The sequence below is a fragment of the Thunnus thynnus genome, chromosome 2 (genome assembly GCF_963924715.1).
Source record: "Thunnus thynnus chromosome 2, fThuThy2.1, whole genome shotgun sequence".
Classification (NCBI taxonomy): domain Eukaryota; kingdom Metazoa; phylum Chordata; class Actinopteri; order Scombriformes; family Scombridae; genus Thunnus; species Thunnus thynnus.
In genome coordinates this window covers 25,311,652-25,330,781 of record NC_089518.1, presented here as the reverse complement: position 1 = coordinate 25,330,781, position 19,130 = coordinate 25,311,652, and the positions used below count along the sequence as shown (strand labels likewise).

Sequence of the window (19,130 nt, the reverse complement as noted above, 5' to 3'; positions counted from 1 at the left end):
ACACAACTAAAAGGCCCATTTCAACACTTGTGTCATTTCCCAACAAAATATGGGGAAACCACCATTCTCTCAGGGACGTCAGACATCTCTTCATTTGGGCACGTTGAAAACACAGTGATCTCTGATTAGTACTACAAGTCCAGCCAACGCTTTGGGACACATAGACCTCAGCTTCAAAGAGTGGGAGGAAATGCCGTGCCCTTCCTGTCACTCCCATTCGGAACCAAATGACGTGGTTGAGATGCAATGAGGTGATTACACATTCACATAAAAAAAGAAAAAAAACAGAATGAGCTAAGGCACATAAAAATAAAAGCACACACACACACACACAATACTAATTACAAACGTTCAGGATACAGCGGGAGATCTGACCTTGACAACACTGTGCAGATTCATTATATTTAGAGCTTCAGTTTATAACATTCCCAATGTCATTCAATCACTCAGGACAATGAGCTTTTTTATTCAAACTGCAAACTGTATTAACTTTGAGGGATTCCCCAACTGTGCTTACTGACAGCATACATACCTTATTATTTTTTTCCTCTCATCTCAGACACCTCTTCATTCCTCATTCTATCTACTCCATCAATGTTTAACCATACTGTATTTTTCTTCCTCTCCCTTGTTGGCTCCTCGATGCCTTAAATGTTTTACTAATAGCACGAGGAGAGGTAAAACTGCTGCTGCTGCTACATTCCACAATCTCAGGCTGTTTTGTCATAGGAACCAACAGAGACGGGTGGATGATATACAAGTGTACAGAGAGACAGAAAGAAAGAGAAAATATTGTTTGGCACAATGTTAGAGTATGCCTGTTGCAAGCTAATATGCATCTGTTGACTATTTGGACTGCTAAAGAACTCCTGAAGCCAAAGTAGAACATAAGAATTATGTTGAAATATAACTGATTGATGCTCTCATTGTTACATAAAACAAAGTAAAACTGGTTATAGAGAATCCTATGAACTACTAAACTACATTTGCGCATGCCTAGTACTCTTTGTGTGTGTGTGTGTGTGAATCAGAAAGCCTTGTGGGTGCACAGAGTACGTGGCACAGCCCTTGAATGCAGACCTGCCCTTACTTGACTTCTTAATCTTCGGTTTCCTGCCCTCCCTCTCCGTATCTCAGTATAAAAACTTCACGCCACTGTGAATCCTCCCCTGCTTCGCTTTGGCCCTCCCTTCTCTGTATCACACTACAACAGCTTCATGCCTCCTTGCCACAGCTCTTTGGCCCACAGCCCCTCCTCTCCTGCTGTTTCCACTGGGGCACTGCACAAAAACTGCGCTTGGCTTGGTCCCAAGCACTGGGGCCCACATACCTCCCAATCTCTAGATTAAATAGCGCCAGTCTCTGAAGTCCTTCCAGGGGCTAATGGCTTTTGTTGCTGGGAATAATCCACACATCCTCTCCCACATCCTGGGGGTCCGCTGGCCTGTCGTGAACCCCGCCTTTACCCTCTTCGTCTCATCTCCATCTCAATCTACACTTCCATTTTGGCTGACCTCCCCGCCTTCCTTATGACACAAACCTGTGGTTAAGTGCGGGGGCATGCAGAACTGAACCACCCGCATTGAGGGGAGGATGCAGTGAGATGACATAGGGTTGAGACCCATGCAGAGTTTTATAGGGAGTCAGTGCAGGTGCTGTCTGAAGCTTAATGAAGGCCCTAAATCTCTTCTCTGTCATCTGCAGCTAACTGGGGTTTAAGCAGCCAGGGCAAGAAGGATAAGTGCCTGGGAGCTATCCTCATAAGGAAAAGAAAACATCCGTCAGGCAACAGCCACAGCAGAACAGCCCCTGTGTTAGCGCTTGACGTCCGTTCAAAATAAATACAGCACGGAGAAGGATTTTCACAAGATGAGGGGAAAGATTTTTCGTAGATCAAAGAGCACTCTGTGTTTTGGGATACAGTTGTTGTAATAAATATGCAAAGTTGAGAATTAGGTCCAGACTGTGACCCTCTTGTCACCGTCTGTCCTTCAAAATGTCTCTGATTGAGACCACTTGGCTATAACGTCAGAAATTCACCCAGAATACATATTCAGGTATGAGCTCATATCCTGTCTGGGGTACTTTTCTCCAGGGAGGCCGCTGGGGGAGAAAAGAAAGGCAGACAGAGAGAAAGTGAGACTGTGGTTGCAGACCGCAGACAGTGGGACAACGTTCACTGACCACCCTAATCAGTTTACTTTATCAACACAATTTTAAAAAGGCCAGACACTGATGGTCTTTATTTTGCTTCAATTTCCAATTTTAACTTCATTCATATGTCTACCGGCTGAGTTTCAGTCATATCTACAAGCATACCATATGCCAGCTGAAAGTACTATATTGCAGAGAAAATATAAAACTTGATTTCCAGAGAAACTGTCACTATAGTAGAATGCTAGAGGCCAGACTGAAGAGTGATCAACCATACAGAAAAGTTGAGAGGACGGAGAAGGACATCAAACACAGGAGGCTGAAAGACTGAGGAATATTATGGGGGCAAAGAAAGTCAGGGGATGAAATGATAGGAAGAAGAGTGAAGGGTGAAGAAGAAGTAACAGAAGCAGACCGTTGCCAGTTTTTGGGATAGAAGGATGACAGAAAACAGGGGAGAGTATAGTAATAAAAAGGGATTTATTATGGAAAAGGTGTCAGGCGTTAGAGAAGATGGCACAGTAAGGGTGAAGGGAGAACAAAGAAATGTATAGAGGAAAATTATCTATAGTGCATAAGACAGTGAATCTGTCATCCTGCGGCTTTGCGCCCACACACCTACCCCCAGACCTCTACTAAAACTGCACACAAACATACATACATAAATACACACAGGTCTAGTGTGGACCAGAGAGCCTGTAGACCACCTGAAACTACTGCTGGTAAGGGAGAAAAAAAGGATATAACACAGCAGACTTTTGACTAGCTTGCTGAGTCAATTAAGCTGTACCCAGAGTAGAGGTAAGCCATTTCTCTCATCAGGAGGGTCAGGGTTTGGGGTTAGGGGTTAGGGTTTGGGGGACTTTGACGTTGTTGGAAAAATGAATGAAAGAAGAAGGAAGAGCCATGTTAGGTTTGGAAGAAGGTCTGGAGAAAATATAGTGTAAACTTTGGATCAAAGTGTCAAATTCATGGCTAAATTGTAAAAGTGAAAAAAAAAATCTGTGAGCAGGTTAAAAGATGTAGCGGGAATTCATTACTGCAGTAAAAAATTGGTGGAATAAAATTTGGGTTTGGGGTTAGGGGAGAGAGCTGTTTGGAAAGGTGGTGAGTTTTGGGAATGGGATGAAGGAAGGAAGGAACTAGAAAAAGAAAGACTAATGACCAGGGTTAATGATGGGACAATGAAAGAAGACTGAGACAGAGTATGCTGAAAAAGGTCCTTTGTCTGCAAATTTGTATGCGCTTAGATTTTGTCTTTCTTCAGTGCAGTGCTGCTTGATTATTTTTCATGTTACTGAAACCATTTCAGTGGTGGCAGTATTCAGTGTCTAATTGAAAACCGAAATGACAGACATGCTAGCAGGTCAGATGATAAGTCCCACAGGCCAGTGTTAAAAGCGGTTATGTTTGGGGGAAAAAAGAGAAAGGAGTTTAGAGGGAGTTACGGTTGGACTATTGAATTCAGTAAACATTTTTAATGTGGAAGATTTCCACAAAGAAGATTTAGACATGGTGAGGGGGATTTGAAATGTGAAGTATGCCATTAATCACACTACCCAGAAATGTTCTACTTGAAAAAAAAGAGAAAACAAACAAACCAGAGGCAGAGCTGCAGCTTTGTTGTGGCAAAGCTTGTTGTTTTCTTTACAATTTGTAGATTATTGCCCTTCTGAAGAATGGTCTCCATACACCTACAGTACCAGCCAAAAGTTTGGACATGTTTTCTCATTAAAGGGAATGGGAGAACGTGTGTCCAAACATTTGAGTGGTACTGTATTTTAAATGCAAACCAAGAAGAGTACAAATCCATAGAAAAATATTAATCATTTACTTCAACTTCCTTGCACACTTGATTGTAACCCTGTGTCAAGACAGCAAACCTAGCATGAGCAGCACATCAGCAGAGCAGCAGCGTGTACTCCATCTATGTGTCTACACGGGAGGCGTTCAGGTGCAATGTTGAGCGCAGGTCATCCGTGTGTTGGAAGCGCTCAGAGCCCAGTACACGACTGTTGTGACACGCATGAAATGGAGGAAGATAGACTTGAAGCGTAAATAAATGCTTCAGGTTGCGCTTACGCTCGTGAGATACGACTGAAACGTGAGCCTGCATGGAGTCAGTACAGACAGCTGCATAGATTACAATGAGAGTCTATCTGTTGCATGTGACGTGTGTGTGAAAAACACATCTGACACGCTTCCTGACTAAACAACATGGGGTAAAGGCTAGAGTATCAGCCAAATACTCTATCTCACAAAACTATCGATTTCATGTATATTTTTTTTAACCTATTAGCCTGTTGGTCACTGTAGCTGTCTCTGTGTAATTTGTTCTAACTTCCTAACTCTACTCCTTAACTATACACCCTTCACCTTTCTTCCAAAAACCTGGGTGTCATTACCTGGCCATGCCCAGACTGGAGAACCCCGCTGGTACGATGAGAACATCAAGGCGAGGAAATGGATGGACTCCCAGAACAGAGTTGGCTGCTGCCAAACATCGTGGCAACAATGGGAGGACTCCAATCTACAAAAGGAAAGCAATACGTTTCTTTTTTAACAAACTAAAAAACAAATGACAAATGTAAAATTGCACGTTTTAGCTGAATCAGATTTTTGTATATTGATACAAATGAGTAGCATAACAGTAGTATAAACATTTGCTCTATCACATACTTTTTAATGTTTAGAAGTATTAAGTCAAAAGCAACTGCTCTTTACTGTTTGTTCTGGAAGATGTATCGCCACACATCCAAGAAGCTTCATCAGTTGAGAATTTACTGAGCTGGCAAAAGCCTTTGACTTAATACTTCTAAATGCTATTCCAGATTGAAATTCCCACTTAGAGTATGAGGAACATTTTAAGTGGCTGTCAAGGGAATACAGTCTCATGCTTTTACCATTCTGCCAAGAGATGTCAGTTGAAAACCGTTGGCATAGTGACACAAACATTAACTGATGCTGACTGTCTTTTCTAACCATGTAAAATATAATTATCTCAAGTCTCAGTGGCTCATTGTAAAAACTCCACCTGGGCCTTCTGCAGCAGGGAGACGGGGGCAAATACACGATGTGGAATCACCCGCTGGGACCCCGCCGACCGCTCAGTAAATCGGCAAGGGTAGTCGCCATGGGAACAAGAGATGCTGTCATCCACCATGTCTGAATAATCAGTTACAGAGAGCCTCTCATCCTCAAGGGAAGAGTAACAGAATGCAGAGTCTGAGCGGGTGGTCTGGTCTCCGCTGTAACAGATTAATTCAGAGAAGAAAAGTTTAATTCAAGGTTAATAAAGACAATTTAATAAATTTTCATTTTGAAAGAATATACTGCACTAGAGGGAGAGAACCAAATATGTAGTGCGTCCAGTCTGTCTGCGCTAAGCATGGAAATAAAAGCAATGGAAATATGGAATATATACTGTACGTCACAAAAGCAAACCACAGTGTTCCCAAAAATATCGAGGTGCCGACATGCAATCTCATTCACTCTAAATCCAATACCCAGCACCAATTCCATCCTTAGTATAAGAACTGTTCCAAGGGTTTCGAGCGACGTCCAAGTTTCCTTCCAGCCATTCACTGAAAATAAAGGCCTTCCTTGTAGCGGGAGATTCCAGGGGCCTGCAGCAGGCTACGGGTGGACTGCTGCAGGAGGAAAACCATGAGGGGAGGAGGAGGAGGATTACTGGAAACCACTGGCAGACCTGCCAACCTGCTGGGCAGTGGAGAGGGGACCCCAGCCCAACTCTGCCCTGCCCACAGCAAGCCAGCCCTCTCTGGCCCAAGCCTGCACTTTATATCCTGTACCTCTATAAAATTTATGTCAGCTTTACTATTTTGGTCTCCAAAGATCATTTCTGCTGGGCACTGAACCCAATGTAATATGTTATAAGCTTTAATGTACTTGTCATAAAAAGCTGATTGAGTGCTGCACCCTATCCATCACCCTAACTTCACCTGCACCATTTTTGGTATGGCGAAAGGAAAGTTTCAACATGGAATGTTGAAGGCCCAGACTTGGGTTAATAACAGTCTGGAGAGGAGGAGGTCTTACAAGAAGAAAAGAACACAGGAAAAATAATAAAATACCTGCCAGTCTGGAGCGTAGAGCCCTTTACTACTTCAGTGGTAGAACTTCCAAGTGAGGACACAAGCCCAGCCTCAGTCCATTCCCCAGCCCCAAGTTTGGGCTTCTTGCCACAATCCATCCTGTCCCTCATCTCTTTTTCCAACGCTGGGGGAATTTCTGCTGTGACTTGGCGCCAGTGGCCCACTGCCAAGGTGAAGGTGGATGCAGGCATGGGCATAGTGACGTAGTAATTCCAGATTAAGAAACCTACGGAGAGGAGAAGAGAGGTAAGAGACAAGTGGATGAAAAATTCATACTGTAGGGGAGAAGGGAAGTGGAAATCAGTTTAGATGACAGAAAGAGAGAATGGAAAGAAAGATGAAGAAAAAAGTAGGCCTGATAATCAGACTGCATTGCCATTTTATTTTACTTCACTAATATCATATCTATAATTGTGTTTTTGTTTGGGAGGGGTTGTTTTTTCATCCAAACCAACCAAACCAAAGTGACAAGTGACTGCCGATGTCATTTTCAGGTGATGCTATGAAGCTACAGTACCAGTTACTTGGATCAGTTAACTTAATGTTTTTCATTTCAATCAAGTTTAATCCACACATGTTGGCATCTTGGTAGCAAATTTCTTCTTTTTTTTTGCTGTTTTTCTGGCTCTAACACAGCAGATGTTGTCATTCTTTTCTTGATCCTGCCTACCGAGGTCTGATTGGCTCAGTTGTTTTTCCAACCATGGAAACTGCCATCAATGAGCACAAAACCAGACCTACAGTATCTGAATCATTGAAAAAAATCTGAGATTTGGTGCCTGCAACCAGGCTGAGACAAACTTACTTCAAAAGTAAAAAATAAATTATCATTTGAAAAGTTTAGTACAGATGCCAATATCATACTTGGGTTCTGGTACCAATAATAACAAAATTACACTTTTCTCTCTATATATTGCAAGTTTTTCTAGAAACCCCTTTTTTCCATTTACATCTTCTGACTGAGTAAACAAGGCTAAATAGGCCTCTGTGACCAAGCATTCAATGCCAACTCTAAATACTTAAGACTAACACTTGTCCCATACAATTCAGTAAAATGTACTTTTATTTCAGCTCAAATATGTAATTAATAATTAGCCATTTTTTAGTACCGGTTGTCACTAAATGCATATGAAATAATGCCTTACATGTGTCCCCATCCTCAATTGGTACAGCCTGCTCCTCCCCACTCATCAAAACCACACACTCACTGGGGGCCCGTACTGTTGCTTGCCATGTTGACATGGCAACAGGCGGTTCCTGGCAGGGAAAGAGGGCTCGGTTGTTGATGGGAGAACCGGCAGTGTAAACACACAACCTGGAAGGGTAAACAATGGTAAACTATAAACAACCCTCATTTCAATGCTCAAAGGATCCACCAAATACACACAGATACACGTAAAGCATCCACACACTGAGTATAATAGCCTCAGGCGTGTTTCTGTGAATTAATGAGTCTGTATTATTCTATTCTAACATGACAAGTGGCTGTAATTCAAGTAGCAGGAATGAGAGCTGCGGTGCTGTGACTTGCAAGTTTTAAATTTTTAAGGGGGACTCTAATCATACCATGAGACCACTGTTCTCCTGTGACTAACCTGTTGTCCTGGTCTTTGGTCCACCTCACGGAGCCTCCAGTTGGCCTCGTTTCATAGCAGATCCTGAGAACTCGAGGAAACTCCTGAGGGGATGAGACCCCTCTCTTCCTCACCTGCAGACTCCAGCGGTCTGTATGAAAATGCAAGGAGCTGCCATCCTGGACAGCAGGGGCATGGCTACACTGCGAAAAGAGCTGGTGCTGCTGCCTCCATTGGATAGAGGGCATGGAAATAATGTTCTGAATGAGGGCTGCTTGTGGGCTCACTGAGGAGACCCCTGTCCTCTCAGATGAGACCTCTGCTAGGTGGCTAAACATGGCTGACACAGAGGTGACATCCACTTCTTCGACCTTTGATACAGCGAGGTCACAGCAGTCCAACACTAAGGTGAAATCACCGTCACTTGTGTTTTCCCACCAACGTGAGGACTGAATATTCTCAGCTTCTGCTTGAGCTTGCGTCCCAAAGACGGTCTCCATCCTTGTCGTAGCATTCCCAAATCCCTCCCTGTTTTTTATCGTGGGCTCCTCCAGATCCACAGTTGCTGTACCAACTCTAGTCTGATCTAAATCTCTTGCATGATCCTTTATTGTATCCACCTCCTGAAAGCTACATAAAGATGCATCCTGACTCTTTTCAACCTCCTGAGTCCCAGCTACGTCTCCAGCTCCACATTCAATCCCATTTTGAGGCCTAGTCATCACTCCAGAGCAAGGTTGCAGGAACAGAATGACACTACCCCTGATGACTTTCCTGTCAAAATTAACAGTCAGGTCTAATACATAGTGCTTGACTAGTATGTGGTTGGTATTGGCGCGAAGTGGAAGGTCATCTGTATCTGGATTTAGGTCCCCGTCTTGCTCCATATCAAATGGTGTTTAGCAAATTTAGCAAAGAATGACTGAACCTAGTGGGCAAGACCAAAAACAGGGGTTTATTTATTCAGGTTTTTGGTAACATTTTTGTAAGACAAGGTACAAACTTTTTATTTATCTTAGGAGAATTGAATGAGTGTGTGTTTATGTAAGTTTCAGACAAAACTATTTGTGGATACCTTATAGCTTCCTGTGGGCTGAGGTAGTTACTTCGCTCTGTGAATTAAGTGTTCTGCCAGTCTACTGTGATGAAGCCAAATCTGTCAGGGTCTGTATACTCAAATCAAACTCAAGCTTAAGTGTCAAACTCCATCTGCTCACATAGTCCACAAATGATTCCTAATGGGAAAACTTGAGTTGCAATCCTGTTTTTATCTGGGTTAATGAGGTAGTAGTAGTAGCAAAACACCTTCTCACAGCGCTAGGGAACAGCTAACTGTCTGCAGAAGCCTATATTGGAGCTCTCCCGCTGTATATGGGTGTTTTTGCAGTCACAATCTTTTCCATTTAGCCTGCTTGGGGCATGAAGCAGGCTTGGCAAGACGGATGTGCAATTACCATTTACAGCAGGAAATCCTCAGAGGTTTCATTGCAGGAGTATATTCATAAGATTATGAGCACACAGAAACAGAGGATAATATCTACAGCAACAGGGGAAGAAGCAGAAAAGCCAAATCTCCCATTACTGTCATAGGCGGGCTCAAAACAATCCCTCTCTAACCTAATTGACCACTATTCTCCTAACATGGTATAAAACGGGAACCTATCAGCTTGGTGATTAAGGTCCCTACGTTTCTGCATCCTGCATGGAATAATAAAAGAGTGAGGCTCCATGTTAGAGATGGCAATTGAGCTGCTGTGTGCTTGGTGAAGTACAGAGATAGATGAAAGTTATTAAGTTACATGTTACAGTGTCCTTGAAGGCAACACATAAGAGCTTGCCTTTGCATGCTAAAGTTAGACCGTTTAGATGGTACTATTTATATCGTTAAAAGGGTGAAAAGTAGAATTTAAACTTTTAGAGATGGATCATAGTGACACCTACACATACTCAAGTTGTATAATGCGAGTGACTGACAGCTCAGTAGTACATTGTGACTCATAAAACACAAGCACAGAGACGAGTCATCTTGAGTTGACGTCTACATTGTACGTTGAGTTTGTAGGCTAACTAACAGTATGACACGAGAGACTTCGGACTAACTTTACAGCGTCTTTTATTTGGGTTATTCAAGACTCAACCGTCAAAACTACAGCAGCGGTGACGCGAGAAACCTCAGCTGCACTCCAGCTAACGGTGTATTAATCGACATGTCAAAAAAACCCTCCGTCCACATACTACTGGGCATCACAACCACTCGCCTGTTGTGAATGAAAAAGAACAAACCTGTATCCGTGTAGTGGAAGTCGCGCAGTGATGTCGTCATAATAGACGCGACGGCAGCAGATTGTAGTTCTTTCCTTTCCCGGTTTCTTTATAGACACTACACTGTATGAATGTTCAGTTTGTGGGAAAAAATCTGTTGTGTGGAAGTCATGGATGTATTAAGGAGTTTTATTTGTCAATAAAAAAAAAAAAAAAAGGATTAACTTTCTGCAGTAACTGTTATCACAAAAAAATCACCTATATATATATAGCCTATATGTGTGTGTGTGTGTGTATGTATATATATATATATATACACATATAAATAAATGTAATAAACAATAAATAAATAAGAATGTACAGTAGTGAGTATTTTGTGGTCTATTAAGATTTATATTACCAATATTTACACATTTACACATACACATTTGTTAACCATAATAATATATGAAGACATGACATTAAATCTGGTTAGAATCTGCAAATAGTATAATAATCTACTGATTACCAGCAAGTTTTGTTTTTTTTTTGTTTTTTTTTAACAAAATGTCTCAGTAAAATAAAAGGGAAAAAATCATGGACATTTTCTGTGAACATCTACATTTTCTGTGTTAATGTTCCAGGGGATGTAGTGCAGGCTCCTTCAGTAAACCCTTTTAAAATGGACTGGAAGACTGGATAAATTCCAGTCAACAAAGACCTATCTATATAATTATAAAATTGATTTTTGATTATTTGTGTAAAAATTGTTATTTTAAGTAAGTATATTGTTTTGTTGTATGTTTTTTGTTTTGTTTTGTTTTTTGAGTTGCAGACTCTGGTGTGGTGGATTTGTACCCTGTACCAGAAAATGTTTTATACATTTCCATAATAACAACTCAGCTCAAAATTAAAAATAAAAATAAACACTGAGGTAACACATGTGCATATTATATTAAATTTTATTCAGATGCTCCACCAGCACTGTATGCATGACAAGTTAAAATTCAACATTGAATAAAACACAACAGATCTGAACATAGAAAGAAACTGATAAAGAAACATAAATGCAGTTTCCAGTGGTTGAATGCCACCAATATGTCTTTTTACACCAACTTTCAGCAGTATACTGTATGTTTCAAAACTGGGTATACATTTTTAATTAATACTCACAAATAATAACCAATCTGTATAACTTGTCATCTTATTTAACCATTCTACAAAAAGTCCATAAATAACAAATGTGCCTGGAAACAGCGGGGAGGGGGGCAATAAAGTGAGTATTAATAATGTAGATAAAAATGTATTCCCACTTTTGAAACACCAAGCACATTTACATCACTGTAATACAGTGTGAGCTATAACATAACACCAATGAAATGAGCCTTTTCATGGATGTCAAATAAAATCAGGTTGTTACTAGTTAACACTGCAATGCAGTAGTAAATTTCTCCTCTGGAATGTATTCGGACATGTGGAGTAAACATAATTCACATTGCGAAGCACGGTTGTGTGGAGTGACTTTCCAAAATATTGCATCTCTGGTTAAGGATCTAAGTTCCAAAGTAAATAAGGAAGAAATCAAATTTGGCACTGTGTGTATCGTAGGAAGTGCTCTATTTACAAACAGGTACTGAAACTACTGGAACATACACTGAGATTGTTACAGTACACTCAGGCACTGAATCCTGTCTACTGTATTATTTTTTTCAATTCATATCATTATTGCTATTATCTAAAAATACATTTCCGTAAAATAAATTGCAAAATAGTTTCTCATACCTTTGTAAACGTTTTTATAATTATCTGATGCAATACCTTTACTATATACAAAATGTGGATTTAGAAATAAGCTATATTTGTTTTAGAGCCTCGGATACGTCTATCCATCCCCTGTGAAATTACATCAGATAACTCGTAATAAGTTAAACTCTTCTATTAGCTAAATGGCCAGATACTGTGTGTCTAACAATAATAAGACTAGAGTGGCCTTAAGACTCAACACAGGAAATTGTATCCATTTTTCCAATGCCCAAATCCATCCACACTCTTGCTGCTCTGAATGGCATGTCATGCATAGACACCCAGAGTGGAATTTCAGAGGCCCTTTAGCACATAACAAAATCATTTATCATCACTGAGTGCAAAGTGACTTCAGTACGGCACCAAAATATCCTACTTCAAACACTATCTGAATAAACACACATCCATTCACACATTTACACTTACATGCACACAGGACAGTATCATTATTGGCACACATACAGGCCCTGGGCCAGCAAGAACCTCAGAGAGGAACTCTAGTCTGCTTCTTAACCAACCCAGAGGAAATGTTTGCAGCATTATTCAGACTTGCAGTTATCTAAAAAAGGAAATCAACAGAGCAAAAGCATCTGAAGATTTTACAGTGAAATGCTCAATAAGCTACACTTTGCTTGAGATTCCCATCCCCCTATTTTTATGTGTTCACCCTGTTTCCTCCTTTTGCCTACTGTAACAAACAACCATGAAATCATAAAAAATGGAAATACAGCAGCCTGCATTTATAAACACTGCTGGATTTTTGAGAAACTGATTGTGTGAATCCTCCATCGTGGACACGATGTACTGCTCTCATGCAGAGGAGTACGAGGGTATCACCAATAGTTCCCTTCCTTGTTTCTCTCCTCTTTTCATCTTATCTCCTCTTTTCCTCTCTTGGTTGTGTGACAGCCTCCCCTTCCTCTCTGTAGCGCTGTCTCTCAGACGAGCAATGGCATCTCAGGAGTTTTCCTCCGGAGCTCTGCGGAAACTCAGACGTTTGAAAGACTCTCTGTGAGAGGGAGAGCACAGTGGATTGGGGAAGAAGGGAAAAGACAGAAACAAAAGACAGGGAAAGATAAGGAGGTGAACGAATGGTCAGAGCAGGTGGGAGTAGGAGTAAGGATATATAAATGTTTCCAGTAGGAATTTTTGTAACCATTACTCATTCCTTACAACCTGGAATGACAAAAAGACTTTCACCAATTTCCAACAGAGAGCAACAGAGCTTCCAAAAGTGGTAGCCATTTTTTCACACTTGACTCACCCATTGGCTACCCTGATGCTTCACCAAGGCCCAAGTGTGAGACATGAGTGTCCAAAATCCATACTAGACACTAATTCTTTGTTCTGAGTATGCAGTGTTTACACTAGAAAAGTCACCAAATAATACTCAAAACAGTCAGTATGCAACTAAAAAAAATCTTGAAAACTTGACATGCAAGTGTGCTGTTGATTGACACTGTTATCCCTCAATGCGGTGCATAACGGGAATGCAGTGGAGCTGGAAAAGTGTAAACATATTGTTGAAAGGGGTGTGTGTTGGGACGGAGGCAAAAAGAACAAATGAGAAATCTGAAAAAGTAACTATTACATTTTTATAGTTTAAAGACAGTTTGATTGCCTTTGCATGTCGCTCGTAATGCATAATTTCCTGTTAGTATAAAACAGTAAAGCATATTGATTTTTTGTGCTAATCTGTTGATTATTTTCCTGATTAATCAATTAGTTGTTTGGTCCATAAAATGTCAGAAAATTGTAAAAATGTTGAGCACTGTTTCCCAGAGCCCAAGGTGATGTCTTTGAATATCTTGTTTGTCCACAACACAAAGATATTCAGTTTATTATCATAGAGGACTAAATAAACCAAAAAATACTCACATTTGAGATTATCAAAATAGTTGGCAATTAATTTATTAGTTTGCACCTAATTGATTAATCAACTAATCATTGCAGCTCTAATACTAACTGCAAAAAACAATATACTCTGAAGGTCAGTATTTAATATGGAATTGGGACACTGTGGCTACTGTATAGTCGTACATGAGATGATTTTGTATCAGATATTTAGATGTATTTTGACTTGAAATATGTTTTCTTTGTTACAGTAACAGTTGTTGTTTCCCTATTGTTAATATACATCTTAATTCAAGTTCATTTTATTTTCAAGCACTCAATGAGAAATCAGTCTTTATTAATACATGAATTGCAATTTGTTTGTGACATTGTTCAGCTCTGTGTTGTGTACCGTGGCTCTGGTTCAGCTATCAATATTTGTAGAGGTGACACGGACAGTGCGAATGGATCTCTGCTCAGTTCAATTTGTTCTCACTTTCCTTTGGGTTCAGCAATCATACAGACTGATAAAAAGATCAATATTTTGTGTTTTTTTGTCACCTCAGATTCTCTTGTCAAAACAGTATCGGCTGTTTGACTTGGTGGGTCTGTTTACCTGTTCTCTAGGCGAGGCCTGATGATGGGTTTATAGAGCTCAGGAATCTTCCTCTCCAGCATGGGCCTCAGGCTCTCTTTCAGACGGTTGTAGTTCTTCTTCAGCTCCTGCTGGTACTCCTTCTGGTCTGCTGCGATCAGGTGCTTATTCTTCTCAACTGCCTCACCACATCTGCAGAAAGGATAGGATAGAAAGAAAAGCAGAGAAGGGTAGAATCAGTTTTACAATGTGATTGCTTCAACATTGAATGAGATTATTTAAGAGAGCTGAATGTACTCCTTGACCTTTTTATACAATGTAATAACCTCAAACTTAAGAACAGCTTCAACAGTGATTCTATGCAAACCAATCTAGCAGTAATCCCTTCTCTATCCTCCAGCCTTCAGAAATGCACTGCACTGTTTCATACTAACTATGTCCTGTAACAACTTGACATAAATTGGACTCCAAATGAGTTAACAATGTACTTGACTGTAAGAAACTCCTATATGCCGATTAGATGGTTCCAAGTACTTCCACTAGAATGTGAGCTAAACTGTAAATGACCCACAAGGCCATTTTCAAACACAATCAACAGAGCCGCAAAGGTAAAACTCCACATCACAAAGGACTAACGAATAACTATTCTATCCTATTTGCTGGAAAGAGGAAAATACCTGATGATAAGTACCACAAGCTCTGAGCTACAGCAAGAGCAGTGTGCAGGTATGGGGTCTGCCCACAGTCCTCCATTACAACATGTATAATGGCTGACATACAGACCAGTCTGCAGGAAATCACAGAGACTGGGATGATTACAAACACATGTCTGAGTTTATCTCTCAGCTTTTAATGAGGGTAATATGGAAACTGCATTGTCGTGTAACAGTATACAGTAAGTACACAGAGCAATGAGCATCAAGGACAATTCCCAAGAGTAAAGTATTTTCCAAGGCATAAAAAGATCTGCTGATATGAGGCTGGCTATCTGACGGCTTGGTTTGAAATGTAGAAAATGAATTCTTCTGATGAATATCTACAATATTTAACTATCTTCATTTTTTACGAATTGACTAAATGAGAGTCCTCTCATCATTAAAAAATATGTCTGGCTTGGATCACTTGTAGGTTTCTTGACTTTTTTTAAACTTATGGTTATCACTGTGAGTTACTGGGGCCAGATAATTTCTAATTTGGGTAAAGGGGAAGAATGCTGGGTCGAGTTGACGTGGGACTTACCTAAAGTGACACCATAGCTGAGTGTGACAGTCTAAAACACATGTTGATCGAGTGGAACATTTGCTCCACAAAAGGGATCCACTTTGAGTTCCATCCCATTTATATGAATTAAGGTAGACTAAATTAGAAATACCTCTCAATATAACCCAATACAGGTCAATCACACCACAAACTACTCCCAAATGACCAAAAAAATAAATCAACACCTCTCTAAAACAGAAAAATTGAACATTATAACCTTCATGAAGGTAGGATGAATTGCAGCGCTGTTGTATTATGCTGCATGAGTTTTATTAAGATGTACCTAATAAACTGGCAGGTGAGTGCATATAATAGGAGACATTCAATTCAACAGAGAAGAAGATGACCAATGTAGAAAACAGTTTTTCCTGAATGGATATTTTTTTTATAATAGCACTGTCAAGAAGATTGGCATACAAAGGGTCCGGTGCCAGATCGCCTGGATTTAGGATAGAAAATAAACCTTTCTGGAATTACTGTAAATATTTGCCAACCTGCTTGTAGCAATCAGGGCAGCTGGAATGTGACATGGGGGTTAGAAAATGAAAACCACCTTTTGGAGGCAAAGGCACATGCCTAGGAGATGAAAGCACACACATACAAACACTCATACACACACACGCCCGCAGAAGTACACACACCCGCACACACAACATGCTTCTCCTGCACAAAAAAAAAATCACCATATCCTCAGACACATTGCTGTGGGAAGGATGGTTTAAATTATATTCTGAATATACAAAATATAATGAAACTCTTGGGAACAATAAACCTTTGCAATTCAAAAAGAAAATCAGCTTAGTGATATTATGAGGAAAAATATCTTCTACTGTCATATGGGAAATGAAAAAATATCCCCTGTCACAATGGGTTATATTAATTCACATTCCTCCTACCTGTTTGGTTTCTTTAATTATCATCTGGTATGCAATTTAGTGGTGATTATCACTTCTATCTCGACTTCTTGACTGACACTCTGCTTAAACAGCAGCATATCAGTCTCCATCAGTCACAATTTTCTATGGTGCTCTTTAATCTTCCTACACTGACACCAGTAATCGTGTCTATATAGAGCATCGTGGAGAAGACTTTCACTCCCTCTCAGTCAAGTCTCAAAAAGATGACGCATTTTCTAAACAGAAATCTCTTTGAAGTATTGTTCTATATTTCCACCTACTAAGTCAGTGACTGGCAACGGTTCAGCAGAAGAAGCAGAAATGCAAATTCAAAAAAAAGTCCTTCAGGTTTATGGCTCACCATGGAGGTTTTTGTTTTTTGGCCTTTTTGGAGTGTTCTTCCTCATTTTTGCCTGACTTTGGTGCAGTGTGTTTCTTTGATGGTATCTTACCTCATTATAAACTCTTTGAAACACAGGCGCAGTTTATTGTGGTGACGAAAGAGTTTCGGGTCCGCTGGGATCTCATTCAGGAAGACCTGGGCCACTTCCAACGGGCCCTACAACAGGGGGCGGAGAGAGGAGGAAAGGGACAAAAACAAAGAGACAAAGTTAGAGAGACAAAGAAAGAGAAAGCAAAAACAGAGTGGAGGAAGGAAAGAGAGGAGGTAAGAGAGGAAGTGTTTGAAAGTGTATGAAGAGAGGGGGGATGAGAATGCCCCTCATTCAGACAGGGGGAAATGACTTGCTAAGTGAATGCCTTATGCGGCCAAGGACCGAGATGCTGAACTAGAACATGAGGAAGAGATCAGATCAGAGAAGGAGCCATGATTAGCCTCCTGCATGGCTAATGTCACCACTAACCCCGCGTACACCCGCCATTTGGCTCCCATTTGCCCAGTATGAGATCTTGTTATCCTAACTTATATTCATCATAAAACCACAGCACGCTCGCACAGCGCCTACATCACGACAGGCACAGTTAAACAGCTCTGATTAGCATCATAAACGCATTGGGCCTGGGCCTCAGTCCTTGGTCTAAGCTGTGGACCCACACACAGAAACCCAGCCTCCTGTACTGATTACAGTCAAGAGTTATATGTTTACGGAGCTGCTGAGCATTAGCGTTATGTATACAACCATCAGGTCGGAGCGAGGGACCTGTCAGATTAGACGCTGGAAGATAAAGCATAGGGGGATGGAGCGGAGACGTTGTAGCTAGCTTCATCTTTACTCTAACATTCACCATGCTGGCAGGACCTGGAAGCTATCAGATCAAAGAGACCTCCGGTTCAGCATGCCGTGCAGCAGAGACATGAAAGGATAAGGGGCCATGAATTGACGTTTTAACTAAATCAGGGGAAAAGCAAAGGAAGGATTAGGGTTATGGATGGGGTTAAGGCTTTGATGTGTGATCACTGTCATGTCTCCCACCTGCACTCTGTGACTACAATGGAAACTGTAAATGTGATAAGATAAATAAAAGGTAAATTATTCTGGTTTTGTTTTCCCTACACATTAAGAAGGAGCACTCAGGGGACAAAGCGGGGCTATGATGCAAAGTGAAATCATTTTAGGGGAACAGCCATTATTTGGTTAAACATCAAGTAAGCGTCATTTCAACCTTAATATGAACAGACATACAGTAGTAGAAATAGAAGCAGTTTTTACAAAAATCTGCACAATGCTTGTACATTACCTGGTTAACAGTGGCTCCCACAGAACCTTGTAGCAGCATCTGCAACATTTTAGCATCAGGCTGTTCTCTATGTGTGGCAACTGCTAGCTCTCTAGTCTTCTTCTGCATGTCTTCTATGGCCACCTCAATAGGAGTCAGGTCAAACTGGAGACAAGAGGAAGGTAATGTGTTATAAATGTGTTGCTGTGATCACACAAAGTGAGAAATGTGGAAAAGCCGTCTTGGGATCCACTAGATTAGCAACTACCTCCTCTTTCTGGATGACGTTGATGCGAGTCTTGACGTAGGGGAAGGCGTGCATGGTGGTGAGGATGGTCTTCCTCTTGTACTGCTCGTTGAGCTCACCGCGCGGCCGTCCGCTCTTGGTGAAGGGCGTGGTGTACATGAAGCGCCGCAGGTTGAAGTTCTTCTCAAAGTTTGTCAGCCGGTCTTTCATCTCGTAGTCATCAAAGTAGGGCTCCACAAACGTGATCTGGATATATGCCTGCAGAGGAGTGATGGTTTATTTTTTTATTCATATAACTGGGTTCTCAGCTCACTGTGACAAAAACATCAGTGGTTTAGTTTGTTGTCTATTTATTCATTTTGAGTGTACAGTGCTTCCTTCCCCTGGAGCCTCAACCGGCAAGATGGGCACTTAAGGAGGACGCCATCAACACAGCATCTATTCAAACTGTCCTGGACTGATTTTAGCAATCCTACCCTCTGGACTTATTTTTATTTTTAGGACAACCCTGTTGTCATTCATTTTTGGCTGGCACAAATTATGATGTGTACACACAAATCTGTTTACTTATCCTAAAAGCTTTTCAATATATGCAATATAGCAGACAATAATGAAAATGCACCCTGCACATAATCAGTTTTTTTAAGTGTTTAATACTGCATATATCTAAATTAGTATGTTCTGCACATATGATGTCTACATTAGGAAATACATGAATGTTTTCTGTACATGTTT

General features: G+C 40.8%; 2 protein-coding genes across 4 annotated transcripts in view; both read right to left on the bottom strand.

Moving 5' to 3' along the window:
• The window catches only part of aopep (aminopeptidase O (putative)), an 80,467-nt gene extending 70,252 nt beyond the window's left edge, over window positions 1-10,215 (bottom strand). The window contains exons 1-6 of one of the 2 annotated variants that reach the window (XM_067612605.1): window positions 10,127-10,215; window positions 7,865-8,771; window positions 7,415-7,584; window positions 6,249-6,495; window positions 5,189-5,402; window positions 4,560-4,684 (exon numbers count right to left, since the gene is read on the bottom strand). In XM_067612605.1, the coding sequence (XP_067468706.1) occupies window positions 4,560-4,684; window positions 5,189-5,402; window positions 6,249-6,495; window positions 7,415-7,584; window positions 7,865-8,730 (1,622 nt within the window). In that variant the 5' untranslated portion in view covers window positions 8,731-8,771; window positions 10,127-10,215. The other variant, XM_067612615.1, reaches the window with a different exon arrangement.
• Window positions 10,216-11,030: 815 nt separating this feature from the next.
• The window catches only part of dock8 (dedicator of cytokinesis 8), a 53,440-nt gene continuing 45,340 nt past the window's right edge, over window positions 11,031-19,130 (bottom strand). For both annotated transcript variants that reach the window (XM_067612586.1, XM_067612593.1), the window contains 5 exons: window positions 18,417-18,653; window positions 18,170-18,313; window positions 16,924-17,030; window positions 14,337-14,507; window positions 11,031-12,896 (listed from right to left, as the gene is read on the bottom strand). In XM_067612586.1, coding sequence (XP_067468687.1) covers window positions 12,845-12,896; window positions 14,337-14,507; window positions 16,924-17,030; window positions 18,170-18,313; window positions 18,417-18,653 — 711 coding nt within the window. In that variant the 3' untranslated portion in view covers window positions 11,031-12,844. The remainder of the gene's footprint in view (window positions 12,897-14,336; window positions 14,508-16,923; window positions 17,031-18,169; window positions 18,314-18,416; window positions 18,654-19,130) is intronic.